This window comes from Larus michahellis, chromosome 14, assembly GCF_964199755.1.
Source record: "Larus michahellis chromosome 14, bLarMic1.1, whole genome shotgun sequence".
In the NCBI taxonomy this organism is placed as follows: Eukaryota; Metazoa; Chordata; class Aves; order Charadriiformes; family Laridae; genus Larus; species Larus michahellis.
The window spans coordinates 7,592,431-7,610,636 of NC_133909.1; the positions used below are offsets into that span (position 1 = coordinate 7,592,431).

The 18,206-nt window shown below is 60.4% G+C and overlaps 1 protein-coding gene across 3 annotated transcripts; it reads right to left on the reverse strand.

Annotated features, from left to right (window-relative positions):
- Nucleotides 1–1,486: 1,486 nt before the first annotated feature.
- Nucleotides 1,487–18,206, reverse strand: RAB37 (RAB37, member RAS oncogene family). 3 transcript variants are annotated; one of them, XM_074607487.1, is made up of 9 exons: nucleotides 17,859–18,206; nucleotides 11,776–11,886; nucleotides 5,203–5,244; nucleotides 4,983–5,049; nucleotides 4,844–4,896; nucleotides 4,347–4,412; nucleotides 3,528–3,584; nucleotides 3,187–3,263; nucleotides 1,487–3,078 (listed from the first exon to the last, which is right to left on the reverse strand). In XM_074607487.1, the coding sequence occupies exons 1-9, from the start codon at nucleotides 17,916–17,918 to the stop codon at nucleotides 2,973–2,975; spliced, it is 639 nt and encodes a 212-aa protein (XP_074463588.1). In that variant the 5' UTR covers nucleotides 17,919–18,206; the 3' UTR covers nucleotides 1,487–2,972. The 3 variants fall into 3 exon arrangements, with proteins under 3 accessions (XP_074463588.1, XP_074463587.1, XP_074463589.1); XM_074607486.1 differs by lacking the exons at nucleotides 11,776–11,886; nucleotides 17,859–18,206 and adding exons at nucleotides 7,333–7,443; nucleotides 9,479–9,693; XM_074607488.1 differs by lacking the exons at nucleotides 11,776–11,886; nucleotides 17,859–18,206 and adding an exon at nucleotides 9,479–9,640.

An 18,206-nucleotide genomic window follows, 5' to 3' on the forward strand; every position in this document is an offset into this window, starting at 1 on the left:
CCAGCTGTGCAGCGGAAATGAGAGAGCAGCCCCGCTCCCCCGAGCAGCTCTTAGCCCCCACTCAGCACCCTGGAGCTGGGGGACCCGAGGGTGGGGAGATGGGGGAAACCCCGGGGGGATTTGCTCTGCCCGGCCCCGTGGTGCTCTGCTTGCAGTCTCGGAAGCGAAAGTGGCTGCAGGGGGTTATGAGAGTGTGAGATCCTGGAGTTTCGGGTCAGCCAGGGCATAGCAAGGCAGCAGCAAGCCTGGGCTGCTCCGGCACTGCAGCAGGGCTGCTGATACCAGGCAGTGCTGGCCCCTGGGATAGTTCCAGGAAGGGTGGCACAGAGGTACCATTGGTGTCTCTCAGTGCCGGGCTTCAGGGCCTGGCTGAAGTTCAGGCTGGCCAAAGGTCCTCAGGGCAGCTGGGATCACGTTTAAACGTGCTGCAGCCGTGCGAGCGAGGAGGTGATGGCAGCTCCCGGGGGCGCTCTGCATCAAACCCCTGCTGCAGGGACCCCGGCAGCCGAGAGACCCCCCCCTGCATGGTGGGGGGTGGCCATGCTCCAGCTCCGTGGGGCCGCGTGGGGAGGGGAGGGTGGGCTCATTTGTTTCCTCCACTCAGCTGAGCATTCACCCGCGGCTGCTCGGCCCTGAGAAAGGCGGCGGAGAGGAATCCCACGGCGGCCAGCGGCAGATGCCTGCAGAGAGGAAAACCAGGGCAAGCGTGTTGCGGTACGGCCCCAGGACGGGGGGGGGTCCATCGCCTGCAGCATAAACGTGGCACAGCCCTCCCCTTGGCAAGGCGGTTGTGAGCGGCACGGCCCCACAAACGTGTGTGTTTGTGGGGGAGACGGAGAGGGACACTTTTAGGGAATGCTGCCCTAAGTCAGGAAACAAAACCCATCTCTAAGAGGGCTGGTTTGAGCACAGGACCGCGATAAGGAAGAAAAGTGGCAGCAAAGGAAACAGCTGGAGCTGCCTTTTGGGTCCAGCAGAGCCCGGCAGCGCCTGCGGGATGGCAGGGTGCAGGCAGCACCCTTGCACCCCAGCTGCCTCCTCCTGCCAGGGCCCTTTGCAGCTTAGCCTGACGTTAAGGGAGCTCAGGCTGGAGGGGGGAGAAAGCAGAAAAGAGCCAACGTCTGTTTGTGTTGAAGCCATCCAGCATTTTTTTGCAGACATCAGCCAAGCGGCAGCAGCAATGCCATTGGTGGGAAGACAGAGTTATTTGGGGAATGCTGGACTCCGCACCATGAGAACAGCAGGGGAGGAGGTTGGTTTTAATTTAACAGGCCATGTTTACTCATCTCCTCTCACCTTTGGACTGTCTGAAATGTGCAACGAAAGCCCCAGCTGGGAGGAAGGGGCTGTGGGTGCTTCCCCCTCCCCACAGCTGCTCCTGGGACGCCCCCAGTCCCGCTGCTCTGCAGCGCCCGGGCGCAGCAGCCTCCCACGTCGCAGACCCGGGGCAGGGATTTCTCACGCAATAAAAAACCAGGCGGATGCAAAGCCTCGAAAATACCCAGCTTTAATGTGTAAACTTGCAAAGAGAGACCTGGGAGCAGAGCAGAGGCGAAGGGGGCAGCGGGGCCGGTGAGAGATGAGCAGCTCAGGCGCAGGGCCAGGCAAGATGCTGTAGGGGACGGATGTGCCGGACAGTCCCCAACTCCTACGTGCAGCAGCGCCATGCCCTCCGCATCAGCTCTTCAGCTACGTAACCAAATATCCACCACCTCACCACCCTCGGTAGTGCTCGGGGGAGCTGGCAGTGTGCCGGGGGGGTCAGCAGGGCCAGGCTGAGCACCGGGGATGTGCAGCAACGTGGGGCTCAAGCCTTGCACCCTGTGCCTCGCCGGTGCCCAACGTAGCAGCGTTTGCTGGCTGAAGCATCTCAGGCATCTGCTTTCCAGAGAGTGGGTTTCAGCTGCTATTTGCCAGTGGCAGGAAGAAACTGTTGCATTACATGTGCAGCGAAGGGAGAGAAACCCAGCCCGCCCTGGCACCCGGCAGGCACAGCAGCCCCAGCTACCGCGGGCACCTCCACCCCACCAGCTCCAATCTGCACGAGGCCGGAGATGGTTTTGTCTGGAGGAATTGAAAAGAAAAAGTCTTTTCTAGGTTAAAAAAAAAAAAAGAAAAAAAAGTCTTCAACTCCTGTGGCTACAAGAGGGGGGAAACAAAGGTTTTTACAAATTGCCCTGTGTGTTAGGATTGCCCCAAGCATCACTCGGGCACTCCCAGGGGAGCTTTATTTCTCACGCCAGCCGCAGGGGAAGGGAGCAGGCTTGGCCAAATGCTTCCCCATCCCGGCCATTCCCTCTGGCAGAACTGGGACACAGCGGGGACGTTGCTGCCCTCATGGCAGCAGGAGGATAAAAGCCGACAGCAGCAACCACAGCAGCAAGGAGCCACGGCCGAGCGTGGGCACTGGCTGCACCCGGGCATGGGGCAGCTTGCGGGGCAGAGCTGAGGATCCCTGGAGGGAAACCAGAGTCCAGCAGCTCCGGAAAGGCATGGGGCTGGATTGAGCCCTTCCAGCCAAACGAGAGCAGTGCTGAGAGCTGGGATGGCTGCAGGGGAGGAGGGGGCCAGGGGCTGCATGGGGGCCTTCCATGGCACACACACGTCCCCTGAGGCCACTCCAAGTGGCCCTCAGCTAGGCGCGGGGCCATATTCTGCATCCTGCTAGGGTGATGGAGGCATCACCTGCTAGGGTGATGGAGGCCAGGTTGGCAGCCACCACAGCGCAGTTATTCCCCCAGTGGCACACAGTAAGCTCCAGGCATTGCCTCGCAGGGCAGCAGGATCCGGCTCCGGGGTGCTGGTGTGGGGGCGATGGCTCTCCTTGTGCAGGCTTCGCTCTGCCGTATTGTCCTGTCCATGTTTGGCTCGTCAGAGCCTGGTTCCCTCGGGTGCTCGAGGGCAGGATTGGGCCCCAGCTCTGCCTCCCGCCTGCCTGCGCCCCTGGGGCTGCCGGCTCCTCCTGGCCACTCTCAGGCGAAGGCACAGCAGCTGGATTTCTTCTTCTGCGACTCGATGTAGTCATGGATCTGGAAGCGGGGCTCATCCGACGGCTGTACCGCGCGCTGCTTCAGCTCCCTGGGGTGGTGGGGCTGTGTTATCCGCCCCTGCCCGCTCCAGTGCCGGTGCAGGAGGCGGTGGGGCTGCAGGGGATACTTCCCTTGCCCGGGTCCCCCAGGTACTCACTTGGCAATGGCCAGGAAGGCCAGCTCCACGTTCATGCCTGTCTTGGCACTCGTCTCCATGAAAGGCACACCATACTCCTGCAAAGACAGCACAACCCCATCAGTGCCAGCCCCAAAATGCCCTCCTGTCCCTCCGAATTGTCCCTGTCACCCAGCTGAGGCTTTGGGACAAGGTACCATCCCCTCCCTGCCTTGTCCCAGGTTTTGTGTGCAAGCAGCTGCCACGCCACCCGTGCTAGAGCCAGGCACATCTGGGCACCCATCAGAGGGGATGGCATGGATGCATGGGGACCCTGAGTGACAGGCAATTGTCTGGGGAGGCTGCAGCCCGCCATAGCTCACCCTGGCCAGCGATGCTCCATCCTCCGTCCTCACAACCCTCTCACTGCTCACGTCAGCCTGCCAAGGGAAGGAAAATGTCATCGCATACCAGGGCTAGCTGGCACCCCGGGGGCATGTGGCAAGCAGGCAGCGTGGGGTGCGCAGGGGGCTGCCAGGAACTGGGGGCATCAGGGACCCAGGAACATCCAGTGCCCAGAGGAGAATCCGAGAGCAGTTGAGCATCTGACACCCGGTGGCATCAAGGATGTGGGGGGCCAACTGGGACATGGGGACCTGGAGCAGCATCCAGCACCTTGAGGCATCCAGGACCCAGGGAGGCTTCTGGTACCCTGCTGGGCACCGAGTACACAGCATCATCCAGGATCCAGGGGGCATCCAGTCCCAGGGGAAAATCCAGTACCCAGTTGGGCATTGGGCACCCGGCAGCATCTGGGGTCACCGGAGAGAATCTGGGACCTGGCTGGGCATCTGGGACTTGGGGCTATCTTAGATCTGGGGGTGCATCCAGGACCGGGTGGGCATCCCATGTCCAGCAGCATCCCATACCGGCAGCACCCCCTGCGGGAGCCTCAGCCTCCTGCTGCCCCCTACTGGCTGCCGGGGACAACGGTCGCCCCGGCCCCCCCAAACCTCTGGGGTCACCTCTGGGCCTGACTGAGCCCAGGAAGCAGCAGAGCCGGGTGAAGGGTGCAGGCAGGGTGCTCCAGCAGGCAGAGCACCCACTGAGTCCCACCCCTCCACAACCCAGGGGATGGCAAGGGCAGGGTGGGCACAGCACAGCACAGGACGCTGTGGGGTGAAGGGGGACCCTGCACGCACCTTATTGCCCAGCAGCATGATGACCACGTCCTTCTGGGCGTACTCGTGGATCTCCGTCAGCCAGGCCTGTGGGACAGTGGGGCTGGGTTGGGGTGAGTGGTACCCCCGTCCCTCCCCTCTCAGCCCTGGCACTCCTCCACGAGGATGGGGAAAACTAAATTTTTTTGGGCATCATTCCAGCATCACAGCCGAACAGTCCTGAAAACGCCCTGTCTCCTGGCTACAGCCCAAGCCTAGACATAGTTCACGTCCATCCCAAACCACGTTTTCTCCCTCCAGCCATTTACCACGTCCTTAAACAAAACTCACCCAGCCGTGCAGCGCCCAGCCAGGCGTCCTGGGGACGAGCTCCCAGCTGGCTCGGTCTGGCTGAAACAGCCAGTGCTTACGTGTAAAACAGGCTTCAAACTGCCCCAAACACCCAGCAAGCCACGCAGGGCACCCCCGACCCCAGTCCCCAGGGAGAAACACGCTCCTGACCGACGGCGGGGACTCACGCGGATGTTGTCGAAGGACATCTTGCTGGTGATATCATAGAGCAGGAGCAGGGCTGGAAGGAAAGAGGCAGAGGCATTGCCCCACTGCAGGGATGGGCTGCGGATGGTTTCCCCCGTCCCTGACGGACCCCAAACCCACCTTGGGCATCCCTGTAGTAGGCGTGGGTGACGCTGCGGAAACGCTCCTGTCCTGCCGTGTCCCAGATCTGCCGAGAAGCCGCCCCGGTGAGAGCGGGGAGGGGAAACCCCCTGGCTGGGGATGCCCCCGTGGCTCCCAACCCCACCGGACCACCGCGCTCAGCCTGGGGAGGGTTTCCAGCAACCTGGCTGGGAATTGCTCACCCCCTCCCAAAGCTCACCTGCAACTTCACCTTCACACCGTCCACGGCCACCACTTTGTTCTGCAGGAGAGAAGGAGACCACGTCCATCAGCCCAAAGCACACTTTGGTGTGGGTGCCGGCCAGCCCCTGTGTGGAGCCGGCTGTGCCCCAGCCCCTCGGCTGCTCTCCCCCAGCCAGCGGGATGAAGCCAGGCTGCCCACGGGGCTGGATGTTGAAGCCTCATTGCTTCAACCCCAGTGCTGGGGGGGCTGCGATGCTGCGTGGTGGCTACAGGGACATCCCAGAGCAGCATCCCCCCCATGCCAGGGTGGAAAATGGCAGAATCAGGCCCTGGTGGAGACAGGACAGCAAGATCCCAGCCTGCTTTGGAGCCGGTGCCTCGCTCATCTCCTACAGCCAGCACTGCTGTCCTGTGGCTCGCAACTCCCCTAATAAGCTGGCTAAAGATGCGGGCTCTCCCACAAAGCCCGGGGACACCGACCCGCTCTGGCTTGCGCCAGGTAGCCCTGGGCTTGCAGCAGCCCCTGCCCACGTGGCCAGGGGAAGTTCGGCAGAGCCGGGGAAGTGGGGAGGTTTTGCATGAACTACATGCAAATGTGCATCTATTAATAACATCTTGGCATGCTTTTTTGTTTGCCTGCCATAAAGCCCTGACCTTTTGCCAGGATTCCTTTGCTCCATGTGCCAAAGGAACCACCGCTGCCCTAAAAATTTGGGCTATTTGCAGAAATTAAGGCTTTTGGGTGCTGCAAGCTGCCTGGGGATGCTCAGCAGGTGATGCGGGGTGTCCAGCTCAGGTTTTCTTGCTGGTGGGAGCTTTGCTTGACCCTTAAAGGTGGTTGCACACACTGAGCTGAGGTTGCAGGTAGCACACAGGTTTACCCAGCATGGCAGGAGGAAATCTCCTGGGCCATAGTGGTTTACAGCCAGGCAGCCGGGCTGGGACTGGGGAAGGGAAGAGGAATTTTCAAGTGAGTGAGGAAGGCAGTTATCAGGGCTCCAAGCAATTGCTGTACCCAACTCAGAAGCTCAGGGACTTCTCTCCAGAGGCCAGAAGAAAGAAAAACAGGAGTTACTAAAGGGCTATTTTAAGCCTCTTAAAGAATTGTACTTGGAGGGATGAATCTGGAAAGAGAAGACCCCTATAAATAATTTCCTTGCCTGGAATTGTTTGAAATGGAAATTCAGGCCATGCGAAGATGACAAAAACTGAGAAAATGGGTTGAATAAAACAAAAACATGCCCTAGAAGACTGGAAATTACCTACCATGGGCTGCTGGAGGGGACACCTGCACAAGGTAGAGCAGGTATGTACGAGCTGGCAACACCCCTGGGGCCACCATCGCTGAGCCCAGCAGTGGGACATGGCAGATTTTCCTTCTTTCATGATTTTATTGGAAGGACAGGCCACAAGACCCCTCCAAAGCAAACCCACAGCCCTCTCCCCCAGCCCTGGTTCACCAACGACCCCCCAGCTCCCCCCTGCAAGCCAAGAGCAGCCCAGGCAGCAAAGGCGGCAGAAAAGCAGAGCCGCGGCCGCTGCAGAGGCAGAGGAAGCGCCGACCGCACTCGACACGTGTCGGCAGCCGTGGGCAGAGCCCTGCCTGGGGACATCCCCGTGACTTCCAGCCTGATGAAACGCCGCTCTGCCCTGTGCTGCAAACAGCTCTGCCTGCCCGTGCATCCCCAGAGAGACCCCGCAGCTGAAATTTCGGTGAACAGAGAGCAGCAGGAGGGTTTAAATGGGATCCAGTGACCTTAACAACTCCTCGTCAGCCAGTTTCACCCCTTTCAAGGCACAAAATTACAGCAACCAGTGTTTGTCCCCGCCAGCCGTTGGCCTCAGCCCGCACAGTGGAGCATGCTGGCCATCCACCGCACGCACCCAGCCCACGCACCCAGCTGGGATGAGCTAAACCAAGGCTTTTTGCTGATTTAAATGCAAGAGGTGACATCCCCAGTGGGCTCTTCTGTCTGCTATTGCTCTCCCAGGGAGAGGTGGAAGGGTTTCAGCAAGTGCCTGCAGCTGGTTGGGAGATTATTTGGGGTGCGGAGGCTGGAAACCCCTATCGCCCCTTCCCTGCACCTCGTCCTGGCCAAGGTGTGGGTCAGGGCAGGCGAGGGGCCGGCAGCTGTGGTGGTCTCACCCGGAAATCTATGCCCACGGTGGCTATGAACGTCCCGGAGAGAAAGGCCCCGTCTTTGAACTGGAGCAGGAAGCAGGTTTTCCCCACGCCCGAGTCTCCAAGTAACATCACCTGCAAGATGGGCGCAGGGAGAGGTGTCAGCAGGACAGGGAGGGGGGCAGCATCCCTGGGTGGTGCTGAGCCCCCCCCACCAATTCCCTCTGTTTCTTTCCCTGGGGCTGGTCCTGGAGGGTCTGGGGAGCCCCATGAGGGCTGGGGGTGGGATGAGACCCCCGAGGGCACAGCCAAGCGATGCCGCAGGGCAGCGGAGCAGCCCCCAGCCACAGGAGAGGGGGAGAGCAGAACAGGAGAGCTGGTGGGAAAGCAGGTGCCTTGGCAAGAAGAGATGGCTCCTGGCCGACTCCCAGCCCAGGAGGCTCCTGGGGAACCAGCCGCAGCTCCAGGACATGTGGAGCCACCTCCGCCCACATTTTGCCCCCGGCCTGGGTGTGTCCAGCCCAAGGGCTGATGCATGGCTTGGGCAAACCCCGCCGTGTCCGGGACTCTCGCCCTGTCGGTGCCCAGGGCCCTGCCTGCTGCAGACACCAAAGCAAATATGGTGCCTTTTCCCCTCCTGCTAAGCAAACAGGCTTAGCCCAGGCTCCCCAGCCACCCTGGCACCGCCGGACCTGGGCAGGCAGCAGCCAGGACCAATGCTGGTCTTGGAAAGCACAGCCTTACCCGACACCCTGATGCTGGGATCTCCTCCCTCCTTGCCAGCAGCAGTCCTTTACTGCCCGGAAATAATTAACCTGACGCTGACTGCATCTACCCGTTGCCTAAAAATGGCAGTGAACAGGACTCCAGCAAGAAGGTCCATCCCCGCAAGCCCACCCTGCCGGGATGCTGGAGCCTGTAAAGCAAACCCCCACAGCCCAGCTGTCCCTGGGCAGGGTGAACGCCGTGAGCCCCATGGCCACCCTCCACAGGGATGGCACAGCAAACGCCCTGTGGGCCAGCACAGCCAGAACTGGGGGCTGGAACTCCTGCCAGTTCACGCTTTGCTCGTCAAATCCTCCCCCAGGACACCCCTGCCCAGCCCAGGCTGGGAACACCACCCAGTTCTGCCACCACCTCGCTCCAGAGCAAGCTGGCAACTGATTTCCTCCCTCTAACACAAAAATCTCCCTCCAGTGTCAGATGTTGAAAGGAGTCAGAGCAGAGATGATAAAGGGGAGGGAATAAAATCAGTTTCGGGAAGGTGGCAGCACACGGGACTGCTTGGGAGCCGGCTCAGCAAGGCGGGGGGAGGTCTCAGGGCTGGCACCATCAGCGCTGGACTCAGCCTGGGGCCGCGTATGAAATTTTTCGGGTAAAAAGTTCATCTACCCTGTGCATCCCCTGCGCTGCTGGGGAAAGGAGGGAGCTTCCCCGGGGCAATCCTCGGCCAAGCTGGGCTGGGGAAGACGGGGGCACTCGGAGAGGACGGTTCCCACCCCGATATCTGGAAGGGGCGCGGGGGTGTTTGCAGTGTGGGGGACTGCAGGCTGGGTGTGGGGCCCTGGGCTGGCTCGGGTCTGGGGCACACACCTGCCCCCCTCCCCAGTGCCCTTGGGCTGCAGTGACAGGCTGGATGGGGTCTTGCTTTCCCTGTCCTGTATCATGGGGGGCACCGCTGTCCCGGCTGGCAGGAGCCCCCCTTGCCTGGAGAAGGGCAGGGCGGGCTTTCAGATGGCAGAGCTTGGCCGTGCCCCCCCACCCTCCAGGAATTCCCACTGCCCACCAAGACAAGAGCCCTGAAAGCCCTATTCCTGCAGCTGGGCCACCGGGACCGGGACCCCCATTGCCACTTCGGGGCAGGGACACACCCGGGACAAAGACCTGCCCCCCCGCCCCTGGAGCAGGGACCCCCCCCAACCCCGGGGCAAGGGCGGTCAGGGCTGGGGGGGGGCTCCGCTGGGACCACCGCCTCCTCCCCCTTCCCCTTCCCCGGCCCGCAGCCGCTTCCTGGGCGCGATCGCAGCAGCGGAGGAAGCGAGCGGCCCCGGCCCCCGCCCCCCCCCCGGATCCCTCCCGGTCTCCCCCGGGCTGGGGGGCGACCCCAACCTCCACCTGCAGCGGGGCTGGGGGCGTCCATCCCTGCTCCGCACCCCGCGCCGCCTCCCACCTTGCCGGCCAGCTCGTAGTCCTGGGGCAGCGCCGGAGGGACCCTGCTGCCCGCCGGGGTATCCCCGCTCCCCGCCGGGGGGGTCCCGCTCCCCGCCGCCCCGCCGGGGCCGCTCATGATGCTTCCGAGCGGAGCCGCCGAGAAGCGGCGCCGCGGGGCCAGCGGGAGTCACGGCCCCACCCGGCCCGCCTTCCTCCTCCTCTTCCTCCTCCTCCCCGGCCAATGCCACCCACAAGGCTGTGCCCCGGCCGCCTCCCTGCCCGGCCTGACCCCGAGATGAGGAAGAGGAGGCTCAGGGCTGGAAACCTTCCCCCCAACACCCCTACGCTGGGGACCCCGGGTGCTTGGGTTCACAGGGGCTCGGTGGCACCGGACTGCAGGCAGAGCTCTGGCATGTCCCTCTGGACACACGGATGGGGAGAGGAGGAACCGCTCACCCCACAAATGAACAGCCCCCCATCCACCATGGGGTGCAGGGATGGAGACCCCAGTGCTGCCGAATCACCCCTGGCCACACCAGGTCAGTGGGGACAGCAGGGACACCAGCTCCCACTGCCAGCCCACCAGCCCACCCGAGGGTGGGGGGTTTGCCCCATCTGCTGCAGCCCCGACGGCTGCCGAGCTGGGCCCCAGGTTAGCCCCAAGGCACAGAGAAGCCGGGAAGAAACTAGAAGCAGCGGCCGTTAGCCGGAAGCCGCGCGCTGCGGCGAGCCGGTTCAGCGGCGCCTGCGTCTCAGCCGGGATGGCTGCCAGGGCTCCCGCTCCCGCAGCAGCTCACAGCCCCCAGCATCCTACGCCGGCGGTTGGGGCCCAACTCATAGCGCGCTTCATTTGGGAAAAGTCCAAGTGTGGGAATGTGGGAGAAGTCCCGGGAAAGAGCCAGGGATGTTGTGTCACCCAAAAACTCACTCCACAAAATCCCCTCCAGGTCCATGCACTATGGCTGCTCAGGGTTTTCAGGCACCACCCCACGGACAGGAGCCCTCAGCCCCCTCTGATTTATTTTCCCTGGGATACCCAGCCCGTCACCCCCATGCTGGGGCTAATCTCAGTGCAAACCCCCCAGCCCCGCTCAGGCTTCTGGGATTCAGGCGTGTGGAGCTCCAGCGCAGAGCTGTGCCCCTCGGAATAAGGCCGCGGGTGGGTGTAAGGCCACACATGGCCCTGGGAGGTCCGATGGCAGAGATGCTCCCTGCCATGGCACCCGCCTCCGCGCCTTCCCCGGCTGCCTGCTCCTACTCCAGCCAAGCCTTCCTCTGCCCCTCGGGAAAGGGAACCTGTATTTCCAGTCCCGTAACTGCACTCAGACCACGCTGGGGGATTTATAGTTTATATATGCTTTTTGGCAGGAAAGCGCCCAGAGCTGGAGGCACTCGTAGTTCCTGGAAGCTGCTGAACTCCCCTGCAGCTTGCTGGGGAGCGGGGCTGGAAGGATATGGCAAACCGTGCTAGTGCTCACGGAGTTGCCTCGGCAGGAAAAACGCCTGGCTGAGCATCACCTCCACTCGCTGTCATTTGCTGCAGGACAAACGAGGCAGCCGGGAGCTGGCAAAGGTCGGGAGCACGGCTGAGCCTCCTCTGCCTGCCCAGGGCTCGGCACTCCTGCGGTGTTGGCTCTGGGCTGCTTGGCCCCGGACTCCTCATGCCAGTATCATGTGTTTCCCTGCTTCCTTGGCCTGGACTAGAGAGAAAATCCCCGTGGCTAATAGCCTCTAGCTGAGCCCCAGCCTCACCACAGCTGCTGGAGGGATGCCGGTCTCACTGTGCGGTGAGGTCCCAAGTGCTGTCTCTGTCCTGGGCTCCGCTGGGAGAGGGGACGCACGTGCTGGAGCCACTTGCTGGCCCCATGGCAGCTCTGCAAATAGCACTGGACGGTGGCCGAGTGCTTTTCCCAGGCACCGCCACCATCTGCCTGACTTCTTGCAAGGGCCCCGGGCCACACAGGCAGGACACAGGCTGGCTTGTCCCCAGGAGAACGGGGCTGCTCTGAAGGCAGCTTTCCGGGTGCAATGCAAAGGGCTTTGCTCAGGCACGGCCCCACCATGGGTTTTGCGACATGAAGCCTCATCCATCCTCCTTCCCCCGCCAGCAGCCTGAAGTGTTGCAGGCCCCCAGCTTGCTGTCAAGCACACAGCCAAACCGGGCCCCTCATCCAGCAGCAAAGCAAATTCTCCCAATTCTTTGTGCTTAGCACCGCTTAGAATCATAGAATCATAGATTGTGATTACCCAAGTAAAACTGGTCCCACAAGGGTGAGGGAGGCTACACAGCCCAGGGACGTGGGACTGGGCTCTTACCGTAAATCCAATGCCCACGGTGGCAGAGAAGGAGCCAGGAATGAACTTGCCCTGGTCAAACTGGACCAGCAGAGACGTCTTCCCCACACCGCTGTCTCCGACCAGGATCGTCTGCAAGGACCAGGTAAAGAGGCATCAGCGTGCGGAAGCAAGTGATGCCTGAGCTAGCAAGGACAGCGTGCGGTCGGGGGGCAGGCATTTGGGGAGGGGATGCCGGGCTTGCAGCAGTGAATAGGGCAGGATCTGGAGGGACCAGCCCAGCCCCAGCCCATGGCAGAGCTGAGCCCCGTGGCACAACTCCACTGCACAGCCCCGCTTGGCAGCAGATTGTCCCCACAGGCTGCCAGCGCCATGGCCAGATGGCTGGTCCTGCTGCTTCCTGTCCTTTGCTGTCACCTTTGGTCCTGTCGCCTGCTCAGGGAGGAATTTCCACCTCTCTGACCATCTCTGTAGTAAATGAAACGTGTCCCGGGATGAGTCCTGGGCCCGAGCCCTGCTGTGCCCTCTCCGAGAGCAGAGGGGTGGAAGAGAAAGCAAAGCACAGCCCATCACGGACAGCGAGCAGGAGAAATGCTCCTGCCCCAGCTCAGGAAGCTGCCGAGCAGAGGCAGCCTTAGCTCACACAGCCCTGGCAGAAAATCTCTTTGCAAGGACTTTGGCGGCACTGGATTAGGTCCAAAACCGTTTAAAAAAGACATTGTCTCCCGCAGCTGCTGCACACAGCCACTGCCAGAGCCACGCAGCCTCTCCAGGGCACCGGGCTGTCTTCAAGCTGCATCAACACCATGGACCCACAGTGCTCCCCTCTGGCAGGGCGCTGGGTTTGAAGTCATGGAGCCTCTCTGTCTCTCCAGCCCCGTGTGGGAAGCCCCAAGGCCCCCCCACAGGGAGCAGAGCTTGCGTCCCCCAGCAGAAGGGACGAGGGAGCCACGCAGGTGTTGGAGCTGGGGCATTGCCAGCGCCTCCCATGGCCCTGGCACCCACACCGCATGCCTGGGGAGCCCATTCTCCTTTCTGCTCCTGCCTGCGTTCCTCCAAACCCCCAGACGAAGGGAGACCAAGAGTGCAAATGCAAACCCCTCCTTCCCCTTTCTGCTGCTATTTGGGTTCTGTTGACAGAGCCACCAGCACAAACATTCCCATCCTTTCAGGAAACCGAGGCACTTTCAACCTTTTCGCAGGGACACAAGTTAAAATAAACATTCTGCTGACCGGCTTCTTGCTCAGAAGTGGTCTTGGCTCCGCCTTTCAGGACATGGGTGTTCCTGTAGCTGCAGCCCTGGTGAGCACGGAACCGGGGGTTCAGGGCAGGGCAGTGTCCTCCTGTCACTGGTCCCTCTGCCACCCCTGAGCCGGCAAGGTGCTGGGACTGAACCTCCCCACTCTCTGCCTCCACCTGTGCCACACTTTGCTGCATTATTTTTTCCCCCTTTGTTTGTGTTTACATCAATGCAGCTCCAGTGGTCCTGCTCCACCCCAGGACACCGCAGCCTTTCGTTCTCACCCTGCGTGACATCGCAAAGGTCACTTTTCACCTGCCAAATGGGATCTGTTGCTTCGGCGTCTTCCCAATGGCCAGGGGAACCTCTACACATGGCCAGTCTCGTCTCTCCATCACTTCCTCTGCACCCAGGGTCCCCGGGGTGAAACCCAGCCTGGCATCACCTCAGGCACTGCACATACCTCCTGGTGAAGCGCAGGGCAGGTGAGCTGGAGGAACATGTTTAGTCAAGTGCCCGAACAGTCCTGACAGATCAAGACCTGATTTTGTGCCCCAGGAGGCCGTGGGGAAAGCAGCCACCAGGCACGGGCCACAGCACCTGGCACCATGGTTCCTGCCACCCCACAGGCCCCAAGGGGGTGGGATGAAACCAAAAGCCAAGGAGCTGGAGGACCACAAACAAAGCAGGAACATGGACTGGCAGGAGACCAGCATCCTGCCTTGCATAAATCACCGCACCACAACCTGCCTGGAGCCTGTTAACGCCGATACGCTTCAGTGAAACGCTCGCTTCGGTGAATCAGCGTTTTCCCTTGGAAAAAAACATCCCAAACCCCAAATGTCTCCTGGGAAAAGCCTGACCTGCTGAGTGGAGCTGTTGGCAGGATGGAGCCCTGCACCTTCGCAGGGCTGAGAGGCAGCAACACGTGGCCAGACCCACAGCTGGAGATTTCTCCCTACTTCCTAACTAGACACCAGGCTCTTTGCGGGTTGGTTGTACATTCAGAGCAGCCTCGTGGGCTGGGAGCCTGCGCAGGAGCTGGGGGGATGTTGGGAGGCAGAAATCTCCGGGTGAAACCCTTGAGCATAGGTTAGAGGAGCTGGGTCACCCCTTTCCTGGCGAGAATTTCCCTTCCCAGGCTCCCCTTGGCTTTGCCCTGGGGTCCAGGCACGTTCCCCATGCAGAGAGCAGGATCTGCCCCGGAGCAGCCACACAGGGAAATACACCAAGAGTTCATTACTGTGGGGCTCCTGCACCCCAGTGTTGCATTTTTTGGTGCTACACAGCAATCCCAGGTAAAATACTGGTGCTGGGAGGTGCAACAAGATCAGCTGCACCCTGCAGCGCTGTCTTTGGGAACAGTTAATGCAGAGAATGGCATTAATTATGGAGGCAAGAGAGCTGGCTGGAAAGAGCACCAGAAAGCCTCCAGAGCCCAGGATTTACAGAAGAACATGTATAAAAGGCAGACTCCCCTATCAATAATTTAATTGGGATTTATAATAGAGACAACTCATGAATTGCTTCATGACTTAATAATAATAATAGTAAAAGCTGGCCTGAATCAGCCAAGAGACTTTCTTAATGACTTTCAGAAAAGCTCACGGGCTCTGTGGAGGTACTGCATGGTGGAAACCACCATGGCCTTCCTGGCTACAAAATAAACATAAAAGAAGAATAAAAACCCCACCGCGGAGTGGATGTGGCTAGCCAGCAGTCGAAACATCAGGTTGGACATGCCTGAGTCATGGTAGCATGAAGCTTGCTAGCAACGAAGCTTCTTACCTGCCCTGCATCTCGCCAGCACCCTCGGCCACAGCCCAGCCTCCCCAGCCACCCCCTCAGCACCCTGGGTTTTCCAAGGGGTTTTCCTTCGCCTGGAAAACTTTGGCCAAAAAGTTCAGAGATTCCTTTTGGTGCTGCAGTTCCTCTGTGCACAGCGGCATGGGGTTGGAGGGATGCTTTGCTGGGGTGTATACACAAACGGGCTGGCCAAGATCGGGAGACCTGCTTGGTGACAGTCCCAAAGCACCGCTCCTGAGCCCCAGCATAATCAAAGCAATTCTTGCTTCCAGCTAAAGGAAATTATTTCCACTGGGTGGGCAGAGTAACCTCACTTCCCCACCACCCCACAGCTTGCCTGCTTCACGGACCCAGCAGAAAAGTGGGCACAGCCCCGAGCAGACCTGTCTGCCAGCTCTGCCTTAGTGAAAGAACAAATATCCCTCCCCACACCTCAAATTAGGGGCTTTGGACTAATTCAGACCTAGACAAAACACCTCCCATCAAAATCGCTGCTGGCTTGGTGTAGGTTGCACAGATAAGGCAGAGTGATGGGGCAATGAAGGCAAATCCACCCAGATCTTCCCTACCCGTGCTGGCAGCCAGCGAGCAAAGGAGATATTTTGGTCTAACGTGCCTAGGGAAGAGAAGTTTTCACAGCTGTCAAGGCAGCATAGGGAGGTGATTGCTGCATTTCCAGTGCCAGCCAAGCAGGAGGAGATCTGGCATAGCACGTGTGGGTTGAGGTTATCTTCCCAGTTCATTTTTGAGCATTAGCATGTGGTAGGGGGACCTGAGATAAATGTAGCTAGTAGGAGCCTGATGGGGTAAAACCCCAGTCCTGGGGGGTGCAGGGAGGGAAGAGGTGCCCTCTGTGGGCTCTGATGCTGCTCTCAGAGAGTTGCTGAAGCCCCAAACCCAAAGGTTTGCTCTCAGGTCAGCAGGATTTATTGCAGTAAATTGTGGCAATCGTGTACGTGCACCCCAGCACAGCTGCCTGCAGAGCTCAGCCAGGACACAGCAGTGGGAGATGGCTGACAGTGAAGCCGCAGCTGCTTTCGGCCCCTCGTCACCCCGCTCTCACAGTCTCTCAGGGATGCATTACACAGACTTATTTTTACCTGCTCTATATACAAAATTGCGCTGCCTCTTCTGTGCTCCAGGTCAACTTGTATGCTGCTGGATGCTGCCTCAAGCTGTCCTGTGCCACAGGGACACATCAGGGCTGTCTGCACCCTGCCCAGGTGCTGTTTTACCAAGACCAAGTCCCTTACACTGGCTCGAGCCAGAGCCCAGGGCCCTCTGCCAGCCCCACTGGGCCCATGCCCTGGCACAGGCTGTATTTCAGCCTTGTAGACATGAGCTCTAGGGCTGCACATCAAACAAAAACTGGCTCAGATCTCACAGGGGATCCCTTTTGGCAAAGCCCCTGCTAGCACCTTGGATCAACAGCACTGCAGGGGGACATCCCTCTCCCCTGGGGCTTGTTCCAGCTAAATGGTTCCAAGCATGCAAGGGGAGGAAGACCTATTTGTCAATGAGTTAAAACACCTGAAAGCAGAATACATCATTTTGGGCCAAATGAAACTTTTCTGGAACAGCCCAGAACAAACCTCTGCTGTTTCTGCTTTGATTTGCTCCTAGCCTGTTTCCTCCCCTGACCTGAGTTTAGCCACCAACCAGAAATCACTTAACCTTTGCCTCCAGAGCACAAAGCTCTCTCAGGATTTCTCAGCACATCTGAAATGTGATTCCTTGCTCAGAAACGAGATCTAGAGAGGTATTTACTGCCTCATATCCCTGAAGTGAGAGCAGGCTTTTTTCTGCAAGACAAGCAACCCAGCCAGGAGTGGCAGCAAAATACCAAGGGAAACAGCAGGAGAACATGGGACTGGGATGGTTATTTCCCTGGGCAGCTCTTCTGCCTAGAGGCTCATTTCCAGCAATGTTGCTCCTTTACTGCAGCAGCTCATTGTTGGAGAAGAGAGAGTTAAGGCTTTGCAAAGAATCAAAGTTTCTTGAGTCATCCCTGGAGGCATGTCCTACGTACTCGGTGTACAACAGAAATGAGACTTGGTAGTAATTGATATTTTCCTGCTAATCAAGGGCTGGGCATTTTGCCCTGAGTAGAGTAGGATGCAAAATAGACTGGGATTTGTGAAGAGGGATGCACACAACCCCAGCCCTTTCCCCTGCCCTCCTCTGCCCCTGCTTTGCCCCTGTTCCCCAGGGGTGTTGGTCCCTGCACAGTCACCGGGGACTGCAGCAAAGCTGTGTGAGGACAGCAGGAAGGAGTGATGGGTGGATCTGGCAGAGACCAGCATCTTCTCCATGTCTCCTGGAGTTGCAGGGCAGCGTCTGACTGCAGGGAGCAAAAGCCGTGCTCCAGCAGAGCCTGCAGCAGAGCCTGAGCCACCCAGGTCTTGTGGGGACAGCAGCAGCCCTGGCCACCCTCCATCCAATGTGGAGTTACAAAACGCAGTCCCAGGGACCCCGCAGAAGAGAAGTATTTTAAAGCAAAAAGGGCAGGGATGGACATCTCTTGGGACACCACTAATTCATGGCAGCGAAGTCTCAGGTTCTTAGAATGGCTCTGTCAAAGAGAGCTCTGGGGTGCAGTTCCCCCGCCCCGACCCCCTGAAGGGTGCACAGGACAGCAGGAGCGGATGGACGCCAGCTGCAGGCTTTGATGTGGGGCTGGCCCCTTTCCAGCTCTCCTGCCTGCTTTGCTTTGCAAACAACCCGATCCTGCCGCCCCCCTCCCCACAAGTCACCCGGGAGGTGGCAGTGACCGGGGCTGGGACCGAGCCCTCGGGTTGCCCAGCACCGCTCGCCGCGGGGCGAGGGGGGCGAAAGAGCTGCAGCCGCACCCCCACCCGCCAGGATTGGGGGTGGCGGGTGGACCCCACTGGGAGAAGAGGAGCGAGCAGGGGAGAGGGACAGAGTTCTCTGGGGAGGTTCAAGCAGGCGCCCGACCGGCAATTCCCCTCCCGCCGCCCCGGCAACACCCCCCCGCAGTTTGCGGCCCCCCTCCCCGCTTCCTCCTCTCTCCAAGCATCGCCGCTGCCCCAGCCCTACCTTGTGCAGCAGGGACTCGTTGTAGCCAGCCCCCCCCGAGCCGGCGGCGTGGGTCTGCATGGCCGGGGTGCATGGGCCGCCTCCGGCCGCCGGGGGAACCGGGCCGGGCCGGGCCTCTCCTGCAGCACCGCGGACAGAGCTCGGCTCCGCCTTCAGCACCGCGGACAGCGCCCGCCCCCCCCTCCGCCCGGTGGGGTCCCGTTAGGCCGGCCCGGCCCAGCACGGTTTGGTTCGGTCCGGTTGGGTTCTATTCGGCACGGCCCGGTTCGGCTCGGTCCGGTCTCGATCCCCCGCAGGACAGCAGAGCGGTGCCTGGCTCCTCGCCGTCGCCGTGCCCGCCCGGCTCGC